The sequence below is a fragment of the Prunus dulcis genome, chromosome 1 (assembly GCF_902201215.1).
Source record: "Prunus dulcis chromosome 1, ALMONDv2, whole genome shotgun sequence".
NCBI lineage: Eukaryota > Viridiplantae > Streptophyta > Magnoliopsida > Rosales > Rosaceae > Prunus > Prunus dulcis.
The window spans coordinates 23,896,566-23,919,721 of NC_047650.1; the positions used below are offsets into that span (position 1 = coordinate 23,896,566).

The window sequence follows — 23,156 nt, forward strand, 5'->3', positions numbered from 1 at the left end:
AGTGTCACATGTATTTAAAATTTAATATATATTTTAAAATAATTATAATTCATAAAATTTTAAAAAGAAAACAAAAATTTTATGAATTTTAAATTTAAAAAATTTAAAATTTTCATAAGGACCATTTGTGATAGGTGTGTGAACCTCAAGGATGTTTTGTGATATACATATATGCCACGTCAGCAAACTAACGGAGTTTTTGACGGAACCTAACGGCAGGGACCATTTGTGATCATGCATGCTAACTTTGAGGACCACGAATGACAAAAAAAAACATTAAGGATGCAATCTGATAGTTTCGCAAACCTTAGGGACGTTTTGTGATAATAAGCCTAAAATTTATGATAATAAATTTTTTTATTCAATTTAATATTTGACTATGTGTCATTTTCACTTAATATCAAGTCGCATTTGATACAATATAGAAAATTAGTCTTTTCTTTTGTGTACGCACAACACAAATATAAAGATTAAAACTGTTTAAGTGAGGGCTTTATAAAATGGAAAATACTCGTCCCCTTCTTTGAAAGTAAGGAATTCTTATTTTTTGTTAATTACAGTTTTAAATGTGTGTAGAGATTTACTTTTATAAATTATTTTTGTATATATGTCAATAATTTGCACGAAATAGAAATGCCTCTTTATCCTTGTAAAATTGGAAATAGCGTGGGTTGTATTTATTTGTTTTTTATTTTTAAAATATCTAGAGTATTACAGTTTTGTTCTTTGTATCTGTGTTGTGCGTACGCAAAAAAATATCTGTAGTATCAAAAGCAAATCAATTTGGGTAGGTGAGAATGAGTGGACAAAACAAAAGCGTTGAGATCTTTAAAATGAATTTCCCCTTCCCCTCCTATCCTCCTATGATCCTATCCACCACTACCAAAAAATTGTTCCCCTCCTATCCTCCTATGATCCTATCCACCACTACCAAAAAATTGTTCTTCTTTTTGTTTGTTTCTCTTTTATTTATTTATTTAAGCTTTTATTTTTTTCCTTAATTATTAAAACAAATAATAATATGTTTGAATAATTTCAACAGAAGAAGTAATATAAGCCGACATTATTGTAATTGTCGAAGAAGAAACTGTGAGGCCATGGCAATTCGTGGACTGACCCAGAGATGGAAAGAACATACGACACAACGTACACCATGAAACTTGTACAATGAACAACGTAAGCTAAACGCCAACAATAACATCACACGTTCCCGTGTTAAGGGATTACCAAATTGCGCCGCGTGGCAAAATGATTGTCTTTATGTGGGCCCCATCTTCTTCAACCTCCCCCACCCCACCCCACCCCCACTATGACCAGCCGCTATTAACTCATGTCATGAGATGCCTTTGGGCTTGTTTGGCCTTGGCTGCCACACCACACCATAACTGCCGTCACTGCCTTTGTTTCTTTTATTTGACTGCAATAAAAGCTTTCTCCTTAAGCTTTGGTTTCACAAAAGAAAAGAACAAAATAAAAAACAGAAAACAAAAAAAAACAATAACAGAGCAACAACCAACAAACGGTAGCTCCCTTTACCTCTCTCTCTAACTATAATTATGTTATGGTGACGGTATTTGTTGATCTCTGAGTGAGAGAGAAAGAGAGAGAGGGGGGGCATGGGGTCGTGTGTGTCAACGCCGGACCGGTGCGTTGGAGGGAGATTGGGTTCGTCCAAGAAGAAGAAGAGCCGGAAGAGGAGAAGAGATGGGGTGAAAAGATGGGCTAAACAGTCTCCGGGTCGGGCCGCCCGGTTGCCTGAGGGATCACCGGACAGGTTTGATGGGTCTGCTCCTCCTGATCGCTCCACCTTCAACAACCCCACTTTCCAAGGTTCATTTTCTTTAATCTCTCTCTAGAATGGGATGCAAATTTTGAAATTTTGATTTAGTTTATCTTTCGGAATTCAGTTCTGGGATTCTCTTCTTTGGTTGAATTGTTTGGTGGTTGGTTTTATTTATTGGAATTTGAGCTTTCCAGAGACAGAATGCTAGTTTTAATTTTCCTTGTAAGACCAATTGATCAATTTAAGCTATGTTCCTGTTTTCTGGAAAAGGTTCAGTCTTCAAGAGGATCCTTCGGTTCTTTCTGGTGACTAACAAGCTGACCACCCTCCCAATTGGAGGCTTTTGAAATCATCCTCGGAGCTAGTTGATAGACAACAAGAAGAAATTGCTTATGTTGTCTTTGTCTTTTATTACAAATGGCATGTTGGAATACAATCTCTCTGACAAACTAGTCAGGCTTTGGCGGCATTTTCTTATCAAACGTTTTTATCCTCAAATTGCATGCTACTGTAATTTTTTCTTACGGCCATAGCCCCTGATTTTTATTCAAATGTGATAGCTTCCACAGAAAGTATCGAAGAGGCATGGTTTGATCCAGTTGCAATATTTGAATCGGACTGCGATGAAGATTTCCAAAGTGCTCCAGATGGTAAGTTTTTGAAATTTCAGTCACACGTGCATTCTTTTTCTTGTTCTGATTTATTAGATGTCTTTATACTTGAATTATTGAAACTCTTATTATTTGCAGAGATGCCATCTTTAAACGGCTTTGACCATGTATCTGTATCTTGTAATTCGTCTGTGAAAGATGCCAATTGTGGAGAGTATAATGACAATGGCCTCCATACCTCTTCTACTGATCGAATGCATAAACCAGGGGATCTTTCAACAGAAAATTCTGCAAGCAACTCTGTCACTGTGGTTTCTCAAAGGAGCAATGTACAGATCATGAATGTTAATGACGTTGATACCCAAACGAAATTTAATGATCATTCAGTAATTGAAGCAAATGAACCTGTGTTCCTTGATGAAATCTCCTCTTCTGTGGATGAAACCTCTGCCAAGGAGGAAGGAATACTGGATAATTGTGGGATTCTTCCAAGCACCTGTCTGCCTTGTCTTGCGTCAACCGTTCCCTCAGTTGAAAAGAGAAGGTCGCTAATTTCTAGTCCGCCGAGTGCAAGGAAAAAGGCTGCCTTAAAACTTCCCTTCAAATGGAAAGAGCAAGCTAATGCAACTTTATGTAAGAACCAGAACTATCTTTAAGTGTATTAATATTCCACATGCACACAGTAGAAACAAATAGGATTAAAAAAACTTGTCATCATTATTATCTCGAGTATGCATTTTCTTTAGTCTTTAGCCGCAGTCTTGTTATTCATCAAGTAGTTATCCTTACGCTGGTTTTTATTCCTTTAATCAAATCACTTGCACCCATGGGACTCTCAGTGTTTGGTTCTTTTCAAATTTAATATTAAATTGTCATCCACAGTGAATTTTCTCTTTGTACTTGCTTAAGTAATGTTGATCCGTGACATATTTTCTACCATCTCTCCTAGACCTAGTTCTTTCCTCAATTGGTTGTTGATATTTACTTGTTAAAAGAAATGGTCATAATATTTTATGGTAGTTCTTAGTGTCCATGCATTGTAAGCATCTTGACTCTTTTGTCTAGTATAAACATTTCCTATTGTAATTCCTTTCTTTTTCCTTTTATGTTCAATTCCAGTTTCCTCAAAGAAGCTTCTGCAAAGACCAATAGCAGGTTCTCAAGTTCCTTTTTGCCCTATAGAAAAGAAAATGTTTGATTCTTGGTCACATATTGAGCCAAATACTTTCAAAGTTCGGGGACCGAATTACTTTAGGTAAGATTCTCAGAGGAAAGTGTTCAATTGGTTTACACACTCGTCCATGTATATATGTACATTCATATAGCATATCAGACATTTCATATTCTGCGCATACATTCAGACACTATTCTTTTTATGTTAGAATAGTCTAATGAAAAAATATCAGTTGTAATATTAGTGATTGTAAATGGGCATCCATTAACATATAAAAAATTCTCTGTCATTCAAAAATTGAGATACACTTATGTAGATCTATTGTTCCCAGAACTATTTTTCCACTAGACCATTGTAATTTGATCTTCTTTTATTGCAGGGACAAGAAGAAGGAATTTGCTCCCAGCTATGCTGCATATTATCCATTTGGTCTTGACGTATTTTTATCTCAGCGAAAAATAGATCATATAGCTCGCTTTGTGGAACTCCCTATTGTTAATTCATCTGGAGATCTTCCTGCCATTCTTGTTGTAAATGTACAGGTATTTCTCTCTCTCCCCCACCCCCTCCCTCTCTCCCTTTCTTCCTCTCTCTGTATGAATGCATATTTGTCCATTTTATATTAGCCAGAGAATAATGGTTTTCAAGCTCCTAAGACAACTTAAAATTCAAAAATAAAATAAAAAGGATAATTTAAATAATCCCTAAATTGCCCAGAAGCTGTAACAACTGAGGAATTATACCCTGCCACCTATCACATTTATTTACGACACACGATTCCAACTTTAAAGCTCTCCCACTCTTACCACACCATTCACCACTTAAACAAAGGCCTAGGGCCGTGTAAATCTATCTTGCTTGTAAATGTTGCCCCCTTTTTTTTCTTCGTATGATCGTTTTGTTTCAAATTTAAGTGTTAAAAGTTTCTGGTGGTGGAATCATTTGTGATTGAATCTGAATTCAAGAGTTAAGTGGTTGGGGTAGTCAGTCTAGATACGTTGTGGTTAGTAAATTAAATGTAAATGGAATTGCTTTCTAGAAGTGTGTAAAACTTATTCAATTATTCTAATACTGTCCTTTTCATGAATTCTACAGGTGCCATTGTATCCTGCTGCAATTTTTCAGGGTGAGACTGATGGAGAAGGAATGAATTTTGTTTTGTACTTTAAGCTTTCTGATATATACTCCAAGGAACTTCCATCAAATTTTCAAGAAAATATCAGAGTAAGATGGAGCCTTTTGAAGTTTGCATTGCAGCCTCATTTCATACTGAACCTTTTTGTATATATCATTTTCATCAGTGATGATGACGGGGCAGTCATCCTAGAATGATGCATAATACTTTTATTAATTCATATCTGTGCCTTTTTTCACACCAGAGGTTAATTGGCGATGAAGTTGAAAAGGTCAAAGGTTTTCCTGTGGATACAATTGCACCCTTTCGAGAAAGGTTGAAAATATTGGGACGTGTTGTGAATGTGGAAGATCTTCACTTGAGTGCACCGGAGCGGAAGCTTATGCAGGCTTACAATGAAAAACCAGTTCTTTCACGTCCTCAACATGAGTTTTACTTGGTGAGTGTGTTTGTATTGCTTAATTTTTTTTGCCCCATTCTTCCAAATTCGTCTTTGGACTAACAGATTCTGTTTTCTTTTTATAATGAATACCTGAATTCAGGGAGAAAACTACCTGGAGATTGATTTGGATATGCACAGATTTAGTTATATCTCTAGGAAGGGGTTTGAAGCATTCTTGGATAGGCTAAAGCTCTGCATCTTGGATGTTGGCCTCACAATTCAGGTGAGTTTGTCCAACAAGTTAAATTGAGTTGTATAATTCGCTTTGTGTTTTTCATGCTGGCTTTTTGAACTTGTTCATCTATATCTCACATTTGCATTTTAAAACAGGGGAACAAGCCCGAAGAGTTGCCCGAGCAGATCTTATGTTGTATACGATTGAATGGAATTGACTACATGAACTACCACCAACTGGGGTTGACGCAAGATCCCCTTTGACCCCCGTAAGTGTTGGGACAATGTAAATCTTAAAATCAATCATTAATACAGCAAAAATTCAAGAGGTTTCATCTTTTGTGTGGTTGTAGACTCATAATCTCCAATGAATTGAGGCAACAAGCATGCCATAGCAAGTGCAAAAATCATCACAGCCATGCACTAATTGTAAATGTTTTTATAAATCAAAGAATTTGGAACTAATTGTAAAAGTTATTTAGGTCGATAGGCCTTCATGAGTTTTCAAACACATCAACCAAACCGTGTAGGCTTACAAGGAGCGAGAGGCTTTCCACATAAGCCTCTGTTTCCAGAGTAAGAGCTCTGGGGAAAGTCACTCAAGGGTTTACCCACTGGGATTTCCCCGACTAAAAGATTGTCTGATAAATCTAATTGCTTCAGCTTTCTCAACTTCAAAAACCCATTTGGAATTTTACCAGCAAAGCGGTTTTTCTCCAACTTTAGCGTCTCTAACATGCTTAAATTCGCCAAGGCCTCTGGCAAGTTGAAGCCTAACTTGTTGGAACTCAAATCCAGACTTTGCAGTAACTTCAGTCTCTCTATGGATGTTGGAAATATACCTTGCAAAATGTTGTTTGATAAGTTGAGAAGCTGAATGCCACGCTGAGATCCTACCCCAATTTGCCCCATTCCACTGGAGAATTTGTTTTCAGAAAGATCAAGATATGTTAGTGATCCATCTGGGAACTCCAGTCCTATCTCGAAAACTCGGCTCATCGAGCCTGATAGTTTGTTTCCATGGAGATCAAGCACACCCAAGTCGTGCAAGTTTGTAACTGAGTCAGGGATCTTTGAAACAAGTGAGTTCCTGGACAGGTTTAATAAGTAGAGCTGAGCAAGGCTTCCAACTCCAAGCCATGTTGGAATGCTTCCAGTAAGATTGTTGGCTGATAAGTCCAGTTCCTGAATTGGACTTGGAGTTGAGCGCAAGAACCCTGGAATGTTGCCCTGGATCCCACATCCTGCCAAGTAAATCCGAGAAAGGGACGGCAGCTCCGCAAGCCATTTTGGGATGGAGGAAAGGCTTAAAAGGTTGAATGACAGATCGAGCGCTTGAATATTTTGGAGGGAAGACATCTCAGAAGGAAGTGGTCCTTGGATCAAGTTATGAGAGATGTTGAAGAGTATAAGCTGGGAGAGTTGACCAACTGATTTTGGTATTTGACCAGAAAATTTGTTGCCATTAAGGTATAGCTCTCTCAAAGCTGATAAATTACCAAAGCTAGAGGGGATTGCTCCCTCAAGCTTGTTATTTGCTAGGGAAAATCTTTGGAGGGAGACCAGATCTCCAAGTGTGGGTGGTATTTTCCCAGTAAGATGATTAGTATGCAGCCTTAAAAGCCGAAGAGAAGACATTTGGGCAGAGCTTGATGGAAATGGAATTGGTCCCTCAAGATAATTAGTGTCCAAGCACATAACTGAAATGGCAGTTAAATTAGCCAATGAAGGTGGAAGATTCCCAGCCAAGAAATTGCTTGAAAGATCAAGCTCTTCCAAGACCTGCAACTGACCAATTCTCTGCGGGATGTGACCAGTCAGAGAATTGTCATGAAGATCCAAATATACCAAACTTGTCAAATTTGTAAACGAATCAGGCATGAGACCCAAAAGTCGATTTGAATATAAACTTAGCCTCTTTAGATTCTTAAGGCTCCCGAGGCTTGATGGGAGTGACCCAGAAAACTTATTCTCATGCAGCACAAGTACTTCAAGTTTTGACAGCTTACCAATGCTTTTTGGGATTGCTCCACTGAGGTTGTTGCCATAAAGAACGAGCCTTCTGAGCTCCGGGAGGTGAAAACCTATGGATTTTGGAAGTGTCCCAGAAAGACCAGAGAGCCCACCAAGATCTAGGACTTGAAGAGAGGCTAGGAGGGTAATTGAAGAAGAGAACAAGCCTTCCATCTGGGCTTGGAAAGGAGAATCATCAGATGAAATGAAGGCAGATAGATTTATTTCTGCCACTCTGCCAGTCCTAATTTCACAGGAAATGCCTTCCCAGTTGCAACAATTGCCACCAACCCACTTTGCCAGCCGGCCTGAAGTGTCAACATGAATTCCAGACTTGAAAATGGTTAGGCCTTTCAGGTCACTTGGGTTGCATACTTCTTTTAGTCTTGGATTTGCCTCTCCAAATGTTAAGATGGTGATGAGCACAACCCACAGCAGCTCAATTGTCATTTTGTTTGCACAGAAGGAAATGTGATTTTGAGAAAGTGTGTGTTCAGTTTGTAGGATTTGATTTTCTCTGTTTTTTTCTGGGTTTGAAGACAAGTTATATAACTAAAGTTGGTCAAAGATATCGATTGTGCTCTCTTTTTTGTCTTCTTTTCCCTTTACAGGTTTTACTGCTCAAAAGCATGTTTGTGTCTGCACATGATGGTCTTCACCAAAGGAAGGAAAAAAAACAAAAAAAAACAAAAGGGCATGCACGTGATAGCCATGCTTATTGTTTAAAGAAGTCAAAAGGATTAAAGTATTATACATCCAATTAATCTGAAAAGTGGCAGAAATCTCTCCTTTTTTTTCCTTTCTGTTAAACTACCAGGCACCAACTCCACTGCTCTTTCTCACCCCTAACCAAAATTTGAAATTACTAAATGGAACTCATCATCACCATGAAATGATGATTCTAACTGAGGTAAAATTTGAAGAGAAAATCCTTGTTATCAACAAATGAGTTTGTCAACAGCATGTTACTACTCTCTATAGTGGTGAACAAAATTGCTCTCACTTCCATGAGAATAGATGGATGATACAGATTTTGCTGATACCGATTGAGTGGGGCTGGTAACATCTTGTTCTACGTTTGAGAAGTTGGCTTTTCCAGTCAACATCTTTATTGCTATTTGAGCTACTTCAGCAAACCAGTCATCCTCTGGCAACACACTGCCAAAACAAGAAAAAAAAAAAAAAGAATGTGAATTAAGGTATACAGAGCAATGCTGATATTCTCTGATTAACAAGCATTCATAACATTTTTGTTTCTTTAAGCCATTTTCAATTAAGATTTTAGCTTTTACTTGTTGTACCTGTATGGATCAACTCCAGTAGCTGTAACCGCATCGATAGCTCGACCGATAATGTTCTTTATAACTTGATGGAGATGCCGAGAAAGATATCGGCCTTGGGATGCAAATAGCAGCACGAACTCCATGTCCAAATAGAACTGCATGGAAATCAAACAAAATGTTAACGTAGATTACATAGATAGAGCAAAAGATTCATTTAGCAAATGAATATGAATAAATATACCTGTTGAAGGCCAAGAGGACCTAACGGTTTTGGCCCCTCCTCTATTTCTGCCCAGAAATTCTGATCATCAGAAAGCCAGAGGATCACAGTCTCTGTCAGTCTCATTAATAGGATAGTTGCAAATCTTTCCCTTCCCACAAAAATATCTGTTGCAAGGTTTGCTAATGTTGTCAACTTAGCGAAAAATTCCTGAAGGATAGGAGATGGGAACCATTCAGGGTCTATATTTCCGTCCATACTTGTGTACATGTGTGCATTGAGACGTGTGTCACCGTCTTCTGTGAAGATGAGATCAAGGGCATGTAGTCTGCAGAAGCTATCTCTCAACTGTTCAACCGAACGCTGAAGCCTCTTCTTCCATTCCCTGCTTGGCTCAGGAACACGGTTTCCCCTGTCTGCAGATCTCTTAGGGGTTTCCATTGTTCTGTTAGCCTGCTGACCCTGCTGCAAGGGCAAAAGCTTCATAGCGGCACGCGGGAGTAGCTCATCTGCTAACAATGATGCATTCGCTAGCAAAGCTAACTGTTGGGCTTCTGTCTCTGCCATCCTAACGAGTTTATTTCCTGAACCTTCCAAGTTCTCCTCATTCTCCACTGAACCAGGTACTGCATTCATCAGCAAATTGACATAGGAGTTAAAGGCCAGTAAAACACCTTCTAATGCAGGACCATCTAACTGCAGGGTGTCGAGGGGCGCGACATCCTCAAAAAGTTCCTAAATCCAGATATTATTAGCAACATTAGTTAATTAGTTTTGGTGAATTTGGAAATTCCTGAACAAGTACTGAAGTAAAAGTGAGATCAATGGTCACCTGAACCATTGAATTGAATCTGTGAGCACTGCTTGAAAGCTTTGACTGGTATGCGCTCACAGCATTAAGTGATGAAGTTGAACCCATAAGGCGTGCACCTACGGGTGGATAAAGAAGCAGCCAATCATCAGCAGCAGCTAATGCCGCACTGCTCTGCTCAATTCTTTTTAAGTTGGAGCTCAATGCCTGCTCAAGGAAGGGCCTAAAGAGTCTCAACAGAACCGGAGAGAGGCACAATCCACGAGCTTCTAACAAAGAACAGTGTCCCAAGCATATATGAACACACTCAGCAGCAACTCTCATACTTCCAGAAGCTGCTGATGAAGCTAGAACATGCCTCTTTAGGAGATGAGCAAAAGCCTCCGTCTGTTTGACTGCCCAAGTAACAAGCTCAGATGTATAAGCAGTCTCCTCACTGAAAACTGCCAAGGAATCGCTTGTTGCTTGTGCAATGCTTGAGAAGACGAGTTGTGAAAGTGCAGCAATATATGCTAATCCAAATGAAGTGCTAGTTGAGCTAAGGCCTTGCATATTGGACTGCAACTTTTGACTGTGAGCATTAAGTAGCAACGTATGGGAACGGGGACCATCCCCGAGCTTTTTGAGAGCTACAACAGCTGAGCGAAGCTCAACAACACGAGTGGAAGGTTGGCACATAGTCTCTGCAAGCTGATCAATCAATTTTTGTCTCTGTTCAGTGATTGTAATCTGCATTGACAAGAATGCCGCTGGGTTCAATTTATGCCTGTCATTAGCTTGGTCCATAACACGTTCTCCTTCGTCCAAGGCAGCCAAAGCTTCATCCACTCTTCTTTCGGCCAATAGAACTTCAAGGGTGTCCTGAAATTCCCCTAACCAATTCTCTATCTCGGAAAGTTCCCTATTTTCAACCGATGTGTCCTCGTTGGTGAAATCTTCATAGCCAGCAGACAACGAATCAACCCGAATTCCTTCAGATAACCCATGAACCAAAGCTGCCTGAGTAGATAGGAGATTTCTCATTGAAAGGAGCTGTCCCTCAAGGTCAGAGATCTCCCTAGATGTACTGCAAACGAACCAATATAAATAGTAATATATGCACCAAAGGATATTATAATCAAGGCTGAATAATTAGATTAATAGGAAGAGAATGAATGGCGCTCACCGAATAAAGGCTGAATAATTAGCATACACGCTCTTACGCATTTCCTCTGCAGATGCCTTCTTCAGCTCAACAAGGTAAGAACAGAGGTGCTTTATCTCCTAAAACCATCATCAATGCCTATATTATATTACAAATTCCAGTAAAATTCTTCACCATGCATCACTAGAATTAAATACTAACAACAAATTAAGCGTCAAATTATAAAAACACAACCAGATTTTGTTTGCCTGATTCTAGAAAATCACATGTATTTGCATGCATTGTTCTCAGGAACTCTGCAACCATTGACGACCCTTTTCATAATTTGGTTTAACAGACCCGACCCCATGAAAATTACGAAAGAAGCAAACATATCATACAATCAGGAGCGGCATGTAGAGAGAGAGAGAGAGAGAGAGAGAGAGAGAGAGGGGTTGTGGTTCTCTGACCTTCTCACTCATGGTGTGGCATTTGTGGGTAATATAGGAATCTGGGTCGAACTGAGAGCTCTTGAAGGCCTTAAGCCTATCGCTGAGAGGCAGAGTTCCTTCAAGCTCCCACGAGTCTCCTATACTTGACGATATTGATCCTTTCGAAAGATGCGAGATCGTCGTCGAGTCCATTTTGATTTTCAATTCTTTATTCTTCCACTGCCGTTTTGTTTATCTATAACATAAACAACAATTCTAGCTCAATCTGAATATGATTTCATTTTTTATCATAGAGAGAGAGAGAGAGAGAGAGAGAGAGAGAGAGAGAGAGAGAGAGAGAGCGCGCGCGCGCTTGCGAGAGGGAGGGAGGGAGGAGACAGAGGCGGGCAAACGACATGCTATTGCAGCCCGTTAGAAACACGTTGGACTCGCTTGGTTTGTTTTGGATCTATCCCAACCATCCATTCGCCCAATTGAAATGAATCTATCATAGCCGTTGAATCTTCACTTATTTATTTACTATATTCCTTTTGCTTTTCTCCTTTTTCTTTTATATATTGATTTGTTGACAAGAACGATATTCTAATTATTTTAATATATGGAAAGGAGATACAAATTCGGGTGCAAGGGGTCATTAGTGCTTTGATCAGCCGACGTAATCCACATTTGCTCTTTTTTATTTTGTTTATTTTTCAAAACAATTCCATAAACCTTGCCCAAAAATGAAAATAAAACTAAAAGCAAAATTCCACTAATGATGATTATTCCAAACAAACAATAGGAAAATACAAATATATATTTTCTTCTCGGTACACTTACACTACACATTCTCTTTTTCCTTGTCATTTATTTCTACATATTTGACTGACTAAATGAAAAAGTGAATAATTACCCAGGCACCTGGTCTTTTACCTGATCAATGACATATATATTTTTTGCGGTAAAAAAAAACAATAACTAGACTAGTAACAGTAAAAAGCTAGTAGGAGTAAAACCATCGGCTGAGGTGGCCTAGCATCCCATGACTTTGTTGGGTTGGAGCAAAGGTTTCTCAACGACAGTCCCGTCATTTCCGGCGAGTGCCCGGTACTTGTCTTTTCTGGTAAACCCGGTGTACTCATACGAGAGGCTGGCCGCTATAACCCTCTGGATATAATTCGCCACGTCATGGCTCGACTTCCCGGACCCACACGTCAGCTCCGCGGGCAACTTGTTCAAAAACGTGACTTCATAAGCCGGGCTCGGGTTCATGAAGAAGTAAAACGGGTCCATACCCTTCCACCCACGCGCCGTCGTCCCGTGAAACATGCTCATTCTATTCACCATCGCCACCGGGACCAGGTCGTCCGTCAGCTCCGCGAACAGAGCGGAGAATCTCAGTAGAAACGGCTCCCGACACGTGGTGCCCTCCGGGCAGATGGCCAGGTCGCCTTCTTCTAGAAGCTTCTTGATCATGGCAGCGTCCCTCGCCCGGTCGCGGCTGAGGCGGACGGTTTTGATGGGGGAGATGAACTCGGAGAGGCGGGAGACGGAGTAGGTGACGGCGGGGATGGGGCGGCCGAGGGCGGTGGAGAGGAAGATTGGGTCGAGGAGGGTGCGGTGGGAGCAGATGAAGAGGACGCCGGATTGGCCAGTGGACTTTTTGGGCGGCGGAGGTGGGGTGCCCTTGACGGTGACGCGGACGCCGAGTGCCCAGAAGGCGTAGTAGACGAGTGGCATGGGGAGGAGAGCCCCCGCGGAGATTCGGAGGCAGGCGAGGAAGAAGCCGACGGGGAGCCAGAGGAGGGTTAGGAGGGCCATGAGAGGGGTTGGCTTTAAGACGAGGCGGCCGTCGTGGAAGATGATGGGTTTTGGGAGCTTGTCATTTGTTACTGCTTCCACTTCTGGTTCGGCTGGCACCATGTAACCCTCCTGCAACAATATTCATTAAGTTCATATATACATATATTATTGTAAAATAAAGTAATTCGGTTATCCATTGACAGTATCTAATAAGTGTAATAGATTAGATATTAATTTATTACATTAATTTTTGGACACTAATTGATGTGATAATATTTCATTTATTTTTATTTTATGACTATTTTAGACTTTATTTATTCACGCCAAATAAGATATTATAATATAAGTTAATGTTGGTGTCTAAAAGCTAGTGTCTATAGTATTATTGCCAATATTATTTCTAGTATCACAATCTCACATTTAGAATTGATTTTGCTAGAAAGAATTCGTTCAAAACATTATGAATTTAGGTTGTAAAAGAGGGCCGGTAAGCAAATATTTACATTTGTGTGCCTATCAAAGAAAAAAAATAATTTGAATATCATAAATAAAAAGCGTCAAACCTTGCAAAGTTTCATGAAAGGAATGTCAGTGTGCCTATCACCAAGCCCAATCTCTGGCTGGACATCTCCAAAAGCCTTTTTAAGAGCATCTGCTTTCTTCTTCCCCACAAGAACACCAGGTAGGCAAACAAACCCAGTAGCCTTACCCTTATAAGTTGCAATTTCAGTCCCCAAAACTGTGTCGAATCCAAGAAAATCCTTCAAAAACGGCTCCACCATAATCCTCGGATTTGCAGTCAGAATACATCTCTTCTCACAAGCAGAGAGCACACGCCAAGACTCAGGGTGCAAATCGCTCGAATAAAACTTAGGCAGCACAGCCCTGGCCACAGACTCAATCTCGGAAACCCTCACACCAGCAAACGTTGCAAATATGAGAACTTGGATCCCAGCAGATTCTGAGATAAAGTAATAGAGAAGTCCAGCTAATGGTGTAACCAAGAGCAAGAAAAGTAGCCTTAAAATCCCACCAACCTCAAAGGCAATGAGGGCAAAGTAAGGGAAGGAGCTTCGCCCTCTAAGCAAAGTTCCGTCCATGTCGGCAACCACCATGTGTTTTTCGCGGCCGTTTGACATGCATTTGTCAACGGTTGGGAAGGTCGCCATAGCCATATACATCACTCAGAGTTTAAAATATCTTCTTGTACAAGAATGGAGGGATTCGAACTCAGGTCTTCGGGTTTCAAACCCTAAACTCTAGGAGAGTTTAAAATTTAATTAGAATAGCATATATATTGTACTCTCTAGCTAGCCGACTTTTGAAATTGAAGTTGTACATGTTGGTTGGGTATATATATAGATAGAGGAATGTTAGCTAGAGACAATATTAATATTATGTGAGTATGAAGGTAAATAATAAAAGGAATGCCAGGGTGTCTTCAAAGGGACAAATAAATTTAGTTTGGCTTATCAGAACAATGAAAGAAAAGGTGGCACTTGAAAGACAACTCAGTTATGGTATATCCAAGGGTAGGAGACCCTTGTTTTTGGAGTTGGAGATTAGGGTTTGCGGCAATTTGCTGCTGTCTTTATTTGCCTCCACCGCCATTTGTTTGTCTTGCATAGTTGCAAACTTTGCATTCATTCATTGATATAGTAATCTGGTTATTAAATTAAAACTAACTGAGACTTTCTTTACCAGATAACCCTATTTATTAATTATAGGCCTCATGCATGTTGCTTACTCAACATGTACGACGCGTGACTTCAATCCAAAGAGAAATGTTACTCGATCGTGATATATATATTATTGACCAAAATTTAAGCCACGGGAACAAACTTGGTTTTTACCTGAATTAAGACTCAAAAGTTTGCTTTGACAATTGAAAGCACGTTCTTGGGATTGAGAAATTTTTGTATGTTCTAAGTACACCACACGTTGTTGGGATTTAAACCAGCTGCATATTTTGAATTCTTTTTATTTTTAAAACTAAGGGACCAAATCAGAAAATGGCTGGACCGATCAATCACATTTTTATTTCATATTTTTATATCACTTTACATGAGAGATGAAGTAGACAATTAAATCAATTAAAAAGTATCAATAAATCATAAAAGAAAAGAAAATATTAAATTAATTTTAATTGATAAGTTTTCTACCTTATTTGTCACATAAAATGATATGAGAATGTAATAAGAGTAGCATTATTCTTTTTTGTATAAAGCCCAACCATTAGCTTTGTCCTTTCTTCTTCTTTTGATTTTTTGTCGGTAGGGTTTGTTTTGTCTTGTCTTGTTGCATTGTCTCTTCTCTTCTTTTCCTTAGGCTTGTTTGTTTTTCAGTATTAGTAATGAATTTGATCATTGAAACTCTCCATGGTTTGGAAAGTTTTCTAATTATATTCACAATCATAACCCAAAAGAACGCTGGAAGTTGTAAAATCATGCTAATTAATCACACATTTTTGTTTGGTAATTATAACAACTAATTTAGATATGGTAAAGAAATTGTATTTTTCACAGAAATTCAACCAAAAAAGCAATGCGGCTTAATGCAGTTTTATATGTGAATCGTCTAATCACATTCACAATCATCAATGCATGTGAATTACCCGTATCTTATTGCTAACTAATTAACGTGTTATCAACTGGAAATGACAAAGACTTGCCAAGATTTATCCATCTTTTTCGTTGGTATCGAGGAGGAGACAGCTAAGTTAAAATCAATTGTAATTTTTAAATTTGAAAAAAAACACAAACTAAAGAACAAGAAATCTCCAACGATTAAATACAGCGCCACCAACCAAACTATGGCTCTCTACGTCGTCGTCTTGACGTGACAAGTCCTACCCCCACCGGGCCACGCATTCAAATCATGTCCCCAACAGTCTCACACCCCTTAATACCCAAAATCTTAATCAGTCCAATCCATGATTAAAGTAAAGCAATAATTTAAAACTTTAAAGTTTGAGGCCGTCCGTCGACATATTGGTTTTTGCCTTCCTTTATTTTATTTTATTTGTATTTATAAACGAAATATTCAAATTACATTACAAAAATCTTAGCATAAGGAATTATAAGGTACATTAGAATCATTTAGGTATTTGATGATATCAATCAAGTAGCTAAATAGTTTATAAATAAAAGATCTCAGTTCTAGCTCTGTATTTACTTCGTGTCTTTTAATTTTTGTTAGTAATAAGTGCATTAATTTTATTTTATTTTTGAGTTTTTTTTTGCGTGTTTATAGTCTCTATATGTAATTTTTTTTAACTTGTGAGAGTTTAAATATTGTAGTTTGCAGTTGTAAATTTGTGTGTTGAGGTGCATTGTGGTCTATGCCTTGCAAGCTTACGATTTTTATGTTGAAATTTCTTTGGCCCCTTAAGGTTATGTGTGGAGGTATACTTGTGCGTCTGATGTTGCTGGTGGAGTCTTCCGTATTTGTAATAGCTTTGTGTGTTTATGTGTATTTATAATGGCTCTTGTGACTGACGAACTTTGTGCCTAAATTATAAATGCAATGTGTCATCTTTTTATCTATAAAGAAAATATTGAAGCAACATTGAATATATGAACAAGTGCATCCTCTTTAAAAAGACTTATACTCCTTTCAATCACAACTTACAAGTTGCCAATAAAAGTTATGAAATTCCTAAGTTGCGATATTTGATTTTGTTATTCTTATTCTTAGATCTTCATTTTCCTTAACTTAGCGCATCTAACACTTTAATAGAATTTTGATATTATAAAACAAAACTCATTATTATAAAATGGGGAACAAAATTCCAAAGAGAATGAAAAGTTGACTAGGAAGTCCACAAACTGAAGAAAATGAGGTGTGTGCATGCACACCCCAATGACTCTTCTTGACCACCTCTGAATATTCTTCTTTTAAAAAAAAAATTTAATTACTTACCAATAAAATACTCTGCCTAGTACCTTGCCACGTTCAGCCGACACCATCCCCGAGTCCTTATGTACTTAAACGGCGTCGCCTTCGTTTGTGTGCCTCTTTTCTTTTCCAACCCAATCAAGCAAAGTGCTCGGGGAGAGCAATGGGAGCGTGTGAAATCAAATAATATTTGGTTTCTTTTACGGCGTAAAATTTTCAAACGCGTCAAATTCGCCAAATACTATAGTCTAAAACCAAAGCTCTCTGCTTTCTTTCCCCTTTTGCTCTCTGAAAACATTTTATAATTTAAATATCTATATGAATTTCTAAGCTCAATATCTCTGTCTCTCAGACTCTCAGTGAACCCCTCTTTCCCCAATTTCTTCAAATCTAGGGTTACTGAGTGGCAAATAACCAGAACAAACACATTCATTCGTTGATCGTTTTGTGCTTAGAGCCCTGTTCATTGTCCGTACAAAAAGCTGACATTTTTAGAGGCATTGCGGGACAAATTCAATGAAGCGAGGCAAGGTCGACTCGATGCTGCCTCCGAGTCGACTCGGAATGGTTCAAATTTTGATTGGTGCAGTGTTCGTCTACTTGCTCTTCATCACCTTTGAAATCCCTCACGTGTTGAAGCACGGATTCGGGTCGTCGGGTTCGGACGACAGTCTGGACGCATTGCCCATAACGTTCATGCTCGAAAGCGAAGAGGAAATGGGCGAGAGATACGCCCCAAGTAGACCCACGGAGAACCCGTTTCGGGACTCTGAAGGCTCGCCGTCTAGGACCCCCCAGAGGCGAACGCGCGAGGCCAAGAAAGTGTCGGGCTTGGTCTTCAAGGACACTCTGTTTGACGCCAATGTCAGTAGAGACCAAGTCTCTGAGCTTCACAAAGCCGCCAGGAATGCTTGGACAGCTGGGAAGAAGCTCTGGGCCGAGCTCGAGTCCGGGAAGCCCGAGTTTGGCCTGAAGAACAAGTCCGAGAACCGCTCCGAGCCGTGCCCGCACTCGCTTATACTATCCGGGTCCGAATTTGAGGCTCGGAAACGGGTCATGGTTCTTCCGTGCGGGATGACTTTGTGGTCTCATATAACGGTGGTAGGTACGCCGAAGTGGGCCCACTCGGAATATGATCCGAAGATATCGATGTTGAAGGAGGGAGACGAAGCAGTGATGGTTTCGCAGTTTATGATGGAATTGCAGGGTTTGAAGAATGTGGAGGGGGAGGACCCACCGAGAATATTGCATTTCAATCCGAGGTTGAAGGGCGATTGGAGTGGGAAGCCAGTGATTGAGCAGAACACTTGTTATCGGATGCAATGGGGGTCTGCGCTTCGGTGTGAGGGTTGGAAATCACGGGCTGATGAAGATACTGGTAGGTGGATTCAATGTATTTTAATTGCTTTTCTTAATGAATTTAAGAATAGGGTTATTTGTTTTTTTTTTTTAGGGGTTGCATTTAACTAAATTTTATCTTGGTATGTAAAGTGTATATTATAGAGCTGTGCCAAGCTAATGCACACGTTTGCTGATTCTTTGATTTGTCAAAGTTGATGGGCAGGTGAAATGTGAGAAGTGGATTCGTGATGATGATGATCACTCAGAAGAATCAAAGGCCACATGGTGGTTGAACAGGCTGATAGGACGGACGAAGAAGGTGACAATAGACTGGCCTTACCCTTTTGCAGAGGGAAAATTGTTTGTTCTTACCGTAAGTGCTGGTTTGGAAGGTTACCATATCAATGTTGATGGTAGGCATCTCACTTCTTTCCCTTATCGCACGGTGAGTACTGAGTAGCCTTGTGATATCGTCTTACATTATGATGAATGCAGGGTATCTTATGATTTATACTCCCTTGTCAGGGATTCGCTCTTGAGGATGCTACCGGACTATATGTAAATGGAGACATTGATGTGCACTCTGTGCTTGCTGCCTCTTTACCCACATCACATCCTAGTTTTGCACCATCGATGCATCTTGAGATGGTTACCAGATGGAAAGCTCCGTCTCTTCGCTATGGACATGTGGAGTTGTTCATTGGCATTCTGTCTGCTGGCAACCATTTTGCGGAGCGGATGGCTGTGAGAAAGTCTTGGATGCAGCATAAGTTAATCAAATCTTCTCGTGTTGTGGCTCGTTTTTTTGTAGCTCTGGTAAGGGTGAATGTAGAAGGCATGGTTTTGTGCTTTGATAAACCACTTATGTATTGGTTGTATGCCAAAGATTTTACAGCTTTTGGAATTATGTTCTGACAGCATGGAAGAAATGAAGTGAACATGGAGCTAATGAAAGAAGTAGGATATTTTGGTGACATTGTTATAGTTCCTTATATGGATAACTATGATCTTGTAGTATTGAAGACTGTTGCAATTTGCGAATATGGGGTAAAGTCTCATAACAAGACTTCAACTTGGCTATTTGTTTTTATTCCTTATGGAGAATACTGAATGTCAATGTAATGTGGCTCTTTACAGATTCGAACAGTGCCTGCAAAATATATCATGAAGTGCGATGATGACACATTTGTCAGGGTGGATGCTGTGCTCAAGGAAGCGCGGAAAGTTCATGGACATAGAAGTCTCTATATTGGAAATATGAACTACCACCACAAGCCTCTTCGCCATGGTAAATGGGCAGTGACTTATGAGGTCTGAATTCTTCTGTGCTTCTCCAATCATTCTAAAGGAAAGTTTATACAGCTTCTACTGTTTATAAGTCCATTTCTGGTCTAATCCAATCATGAATCAATTCTGGTATTCTCAAGTTGTATGAATTGTCCTTTAAATTGATAACTAGAATCTCAACTATATTGCATAATGTGCTTTTATTTTAAAGGAAAATTTATACAACTTGTTAGTTTCACTAGTTTCTCTTCTAATGCTCAGGTTTGATTGTAATAATATAAATGCACGTGATCTTGTGCCACATGTTAGTATGTCTTCTCGTAAATTCCCTTTTGGGATGCCTCTTAGTTGAGCGTTGATGCTTTAGATTAGAGTAATTATCTTCCCTGCAAGATGTTCAGAGATGTTGTGTTTTGTAGCAATTAGGAGATGGGGGAATGAGTTTTTACTTGAAAGAAAACGAGGGGATAAAGGAACCACTATTACTTTTGAGAATGGGCAACCTGATGTTTTCAGAAATTTGACATCCAAATGTTCTTATCAAACTCTAACTTTCATTGTGAAAATTTCACTCGGATTTCTTATATGCCTGATTTTCATTGTATTTTTACACAGAACATTGAATGCAATGGTGACTAGTTTAAAAATCAATAAGAGTTAGAATTCTCTAGTACAAGTTTGATGTTTAACACTATCATTTTGTTCTTCACATTCATATAGACTTGATACATGCGTTATGGGATGCCTCTTAGTTGAGCGTTGATGCTTTAGATTAGAGTAATTATCTTCCCTGCAAGATGTTCAGAGATGTTGTGTTTTGTAGCAATTAGGCGATGGGGGAATGAGTTTTTACTTGAAAGAAAACGAGGGGATAGAGGAACCACTATTACTTTTGAGAATGGGCAACCTGATGTTTTCAGAAATTTGACATCCAAATGTTCTTATCAAACTCTAACTTTCATTGTGAAAATTTCACTCGGATTTCTTATATGCCTGATTTTCATTGTATTTTTACACAGAACATTGAATGCAATGGTGACTAGTTTAAAAATCAATAAGAGTTAGAATTCTCTAGTACAAGTTTGATGTTTAACACTATCATTTTGTTCTTCACATTCATATAGACTTGATACATGCGTTATGTCATGAGCAATCTCACATCTTCGTGATCTTATTCCAGGAATGGCCGGAAGAAGATTATCCATCTTATGCAAATGGTCCAGGATACGTTCTCTCCTCTGACATAGCAAAGTTCATCGTATCCGATTTTGAAAAGCACAAGTTGCGAGTATGTGTTTGCATGTGTAGTCTGTGCGCATGCTCACAGATTGTTGTTATATTATCTACTGGACAGTAGAAGGCCATGGATGTGATGATTTAATAAATTACTGTTTATATGGTGCAGTTGTTCAAGATGGAAGATGTGAGCATGGGAATGTGGGTGGAGCAGTTCAACAATTCTAAACCGGTGGAGTATGTGCACAGCTTGAAGTTCTGCCAGTTTGGGTGCATCGACGACTATTACACCGCACATTACCAATCCCCGAGACAGATGATATGCATGTGGGACAAGTTGCAACATCAAGGGAAACCCCAGTGCTGCAATATGAGATGACCATGGTGCATTATCAAACATTTTTTCGTTACAATATAGAGAATGTGAAAAAGAATACATAGAAACAAGTTTTGCAGTCATAGTATACCGCTGTAAATATTCGGTGGGGGTTAATTATAAACCTTTTCCAAATTCTGTCAAATTTCCTTATCTATTTTTTGCTTTCTCGGTTCCCCATTTACATTATTTACGATCGAAGAGAAGCTGTAGAGCACACAAAAAAACGAATGTTCTTGATTGAAATCAGAAAGATTCAACCCCCACCCATTTCTGTCCACTTTTCTTTTGGCCTCTCAATTCTGGTTGGGCTTGTTAGAATTAGAAACATTCTGGTTGGTCTTGATGTGGATGAGGTTTTTTTTTTTTTTTTTTTCTCTTCATGTTTTTCATCTATAATATTAAACTCTTCTATTTATAAAAAAAAAAAAAAAAAAAAGTTTTAATAATTAAAATAGTAATTTTCTACAGTTAAAGTAAAATAAAAGATGACATTGATATTTCAGGCCCTGAAATTCATCAATCATTAAGGGCCTAAAGTCTCGAGTCTCGAGTCTCGAGCTTAAAGTTTTTGAGTACATCATATTTTTGACTTGAAGTTCAAAAATGAAAATTTTGTTGGAACTTGAAGTTCCAATACTATGTGTACACAAGTTCTGACACATTTCAATTTTTTTCATATAGACGGCGAACTTGACCAAACTGAAATTTGTCGCATTAGATATATCTGGAACTATTACCTTTCATGGGCCCTTGATACAAAAATAGATTTGGGGACAATAACCTTGGAGACATCATCAAGGAAGAAAACAATGCCTCCTCAGAACGAAGGGCAAATGCCGTGATATTTCTCCGCTGTCATATTCATGAAGGATTAAAAAGCGAATATCTGATGGTTGAAGATCCACTGATATTAGAGAAGAGGTATAATCACTAGAGAACAGTGATCCTTCCAAGATCCCGCTATGAGTGGACACACCTGGGAATCGATGATTTCAAAACAGTATCTGAATATAATTCTACGATGCACATAATTACTTCTATGATGAAACTGCGGGGAGAATGTCACTGGTGCTGACATGCTTGAGAAGATATTCACTACCTTCCATGCCTCGAATTTGCTCTTGCAGCAACAATATCGAGAACGAGGCTTCACCAAGTACTCACAGTTGGTGTCCTATCTTTTATTAGCAGAATAGATTAATGAACTCCTGTTGAAAAATCATCAATCTAGACCAACATGCTCTACACCATTCCCAGAAATGAATGTTGTTTCAAAGGAAGTGAATGTTGCCTCTCGTGAAACAAATACATAAATTTGGTATAAGAATATAATTGCCAGAATGAATTTCTCATTAACCAAGGAACTGGATTTATGCAGAGGTCGTCCTACAATTAAACAATTTAGTCCTACAATCTAGTTGTACAACTTTGGTAAGTACAAATACGGAATCAATTAAAAATTACAACAATGAAATAGTTTCCTAACTAATCCCAAATTGTGTGAGATGTTATGAATTCTCAACACTCCCCTTCAAGTTGGAGAATGGATGTCAAGAACTTCCAGCTTGTGCAATATGATTGAGAATGCATCTTTACCCAAGGGTTTGGTAAACACGTCGGCAATCTATTGTGAAGTGCGACATGCTTTGTAATGATCAATTTGTCTTGTATCTTGTCTCTAATGAAGTGGCAGTCCATCTCAATGTGTCTTGTTCTCTCATGGAAGACTGGATTGGCTACTATATGTAATGCAGCACGGTTGTCGCAATGTAGCATGGTTGGTTCAAGATGTGGTAGCTGCAAATCCCGCAAGAGACTTCGCAGCCAAGAGAGCTCACAACATGCTCCGACTATGGCTCTGTATTCGGCTTCTGCGGAAGAAAGAGATACGGTTTTCTGTCTCCTCGTCGTTCAAGTAATCAATGAGCTACCCAAAAACACATAATACCCAGTTGTGGACCTACGAGTGGTCGAGCAACCTGCCTAATCTGAGTCACAATAAGCTTTCAACTT

At 39.0% G+C, this 23,156-nt stretch overlaps 5 protein-coding genes across 7 annotated transcripts; 2 read left to right on the forward strand and 3 right to left on the reverse strand.

The window, feature by feature from the left end:
• Window positions 1-1,354: 1,354 nt before the first annotated feature.
• Window positions 1,355-5,729, forward strand: LOC117630633. 2 transcript variants are annotated; one of them, XM_034363337.1, is made up of 9 exons: window positions 1,355-1,830; window positions 2,353-2,433; window positions 2,533-3,027; window positions 3,514-3,649; window positions 3,948-4,110; window positions 4,664-4,792; window positions 4,948-5,142; window positions 5,246-5,368; window positions 5,476-5,659. In XM_034363337.1, exons 1-9 carry the CDS (start codon window positions 1,617-1,619, stop codon window positions 5,581-5,583), a joined length of 1,644 nt encoding a protein of 547 aa, XP_034219228.1. In that variant the 5' UTR covers window positions 1,355-1,616; the 3' UTR covers window positions 5,584-5,659. The 2 variants fall into 2 exon arrangements, with proteins under 2 accessions (XP_034219228.1, XP_034219221.1); XM_034363330.1 differs by having other exon boundaries at window positions 1,356-1,830; window positions 2,344-2,433; window positions 5,476-5,729.
• An 85-nt stretch (window positions 5,730-5,814) lies between these two features.
• LOC117630625 (LRR receptor-like serine/threonine-protein kinase FLS2) lies at window positions 5,815-7,824 on the reverse strand. Its single transcript, XM_034363323.1, has one exon. It carries the CDS (start codon window positions 7,780-7,782, stop codon window positions 5,833-5,835), a length of 1,950 nt encoding a protein of 649 aa, XP_034219214.1. The 5' UTR covers window positions 7,783-7,824; the 3' UTR covers window positions 5,815-5,832.
• Window positions 7,825-8,096: 272 nt separating this feature from the next.
• On the reverse strand, window positions 8,097-11,499 carry LOC117614833 (exocyst complex component EXO84A). The gene is made up of 6 exons (XM_034343747.1): window positions 11,240-11,499; window positions 10,812-10,909; window positions 9,668-10,712; window positions 8,857-9,570; window positions 8,634-8,770; window positions 8,097-8,490 (listed from the first exon to the last, which is right to left on the reverse strand). The coding sequence occupies exons 1-6, from the start codon at window positions 11,411-11,413 to the stop codon at window positions 8,301-8,303; spliced, it is 2,358 nt and encodes a 785-aa protein (XP_034199638.1). The 5' UTR covers window positions 11,414-11,499; the 3' UTR covers window positions 8,097-8,300.
• A 673-nt stretch (window positions 11,500-12,172) lies between these two features.
• LOC117615469 (glycerol-3-phosphate acyltransferase RAM2-like) lies at window positions 12,173-14,186 on the reverse strand. The gene is made up of 2 exons (XM_034344552.1): window positions 13,567-14,186; window positions 12,173-13,132 (listed from the first exon to the last, which is right to left on the reverse strand). The coding sequence occupies exons 1-2, from the start codon at window positions 14,182-14,184 to the stop codon at window positions 12,233-12,235; spliced, it is 1,518 nt and encodes a 505-aa protein (XP_034200443.1). The 5' UTR covers window positions 14,185-14,186; the 3' UTR covers window positions 12,173-12,232.
• A 2,867-nt stretch (window positions 14,187-17,053) lies between these two features.
• Window positions 17,054-22,365, forward strand: LOC117615468 (hydroxyproline O-galactosyltransferase GALT6-like). Of its 2 annotated transcripts, XM_034344551.1 has the most exons (8): window positions 17,054-18,278; window positions 18,454-18,686; window positions 18,767-19,057; window positions 19,160-19,288; window positions 19,379-19,552; window positions 20,709-20,816; window positions 20,934-21,148; window positions 21,825-22,365. In XM_034344551.1, exons 1-7 carry the CDS (start codon window positions 17,417-17,419, stop codon window positions 21,141-21,143), a joined length of 2,007 nt encoding a protein of 668 aa, XP_034200442.1. In that variant the 5' UTR covers window positions 17,054-17,416; the 3' UTR covers window positions 21,144-21,148; window positions 21,825-22,365. The 2 variants fall into 2 exon arrangements, with proteins under 2 accessions (XP_034200442.1, XP_034200440.1); XM_034344549.1 differs by lacking the exon at window positions 21,825-22,365 and having other exon boundaries at window positions 17,055-18,278; window positions 20,934-21,285.
• Window positions 22,366-23,156: the final 791 nt, after the last annotated feature.

Coding starts and splice junctions, on each gene's coding strand:
- LOC117630633 (XM_034363330.1), top strand. CDS start 1,617: ATGGGGTCGTGTGTGTCAACGCCGGACCGGTGCGTTGGAGGGAGATTG. Junction 2,434..2,532: donor TTTCCAAAGTGCTCCAGATG/GTAAGTTTTTGA, acceptor TATTATTTGCAG/AGATGCCATCTTTAAACGGC. Junction 3,028..3,513: donor GCAAGCTAATGCAACTTTAT/GTAAGAACCAGA, acceptor GTTCAATTCCAG/TTTCCTCAAAGAAGCTTCTG.
- LOC117630625 (XM_034363323.1), bottom strand. CDS start 7,782: ATGACAATTGAGCTGCTGTGGGTTGTGCTCATCACCATCTTAACATTT.
- LOC117614833 (XM_034343747.1), bottom strand. CDS start 11,413: ATGGACTCGACGACGATCTCGCATCTTTCGAAAGGATCAATATCGTCA. Junction 9,571..9,667: donor GATTCAATTCAATGGTTCAG/GTGACCATTGAT, acceptor ATCTGGATTTAG/GAACTTTTTGAGGATGTCGC. Junction 8,771..8,856: donor GTCCTCTTGGCCTTCAACAG/GTATATTTATTC, acceptor ATTTCCATGCAG/TTCTATTTGGACATGGAGTT.
- LOC117615469 (XM_034344552.1), bottom strand. CDS start 14,184: ATGTATATGGCTATGGCGACCTTCCCAACCGTTGACAAATGCATGTCA. Junction 13,133..13,566: donor CTTTCATGAAACTTTGCAAG/GTTTGACGCTTT, acceptor ATATTGTTGCAG/GAGGGTTACATGGTGCCAGC.
- LOC117615468 (XM_034344551.1), top strand. CDS start 17,417: ATGAAGCGAGGCAAGGTCGACTCGATGCTGCCTCCGAGTCGACTCGGA. Junction 18,279..18,453: donor ACGGGCTGATGAAGATACTG/GTAGGTGGATTC, acceptor GATTTGTCAAAG/TTGATGGGCAGGTGAAATGT. Junction 19,058..19,159: donor CTCGTTTTTTTGTAGCTCTG/GTAAGGGTGAAT, acceptor ATGTTCTGACAG/CATGGAAGAAATGAAGTGAA.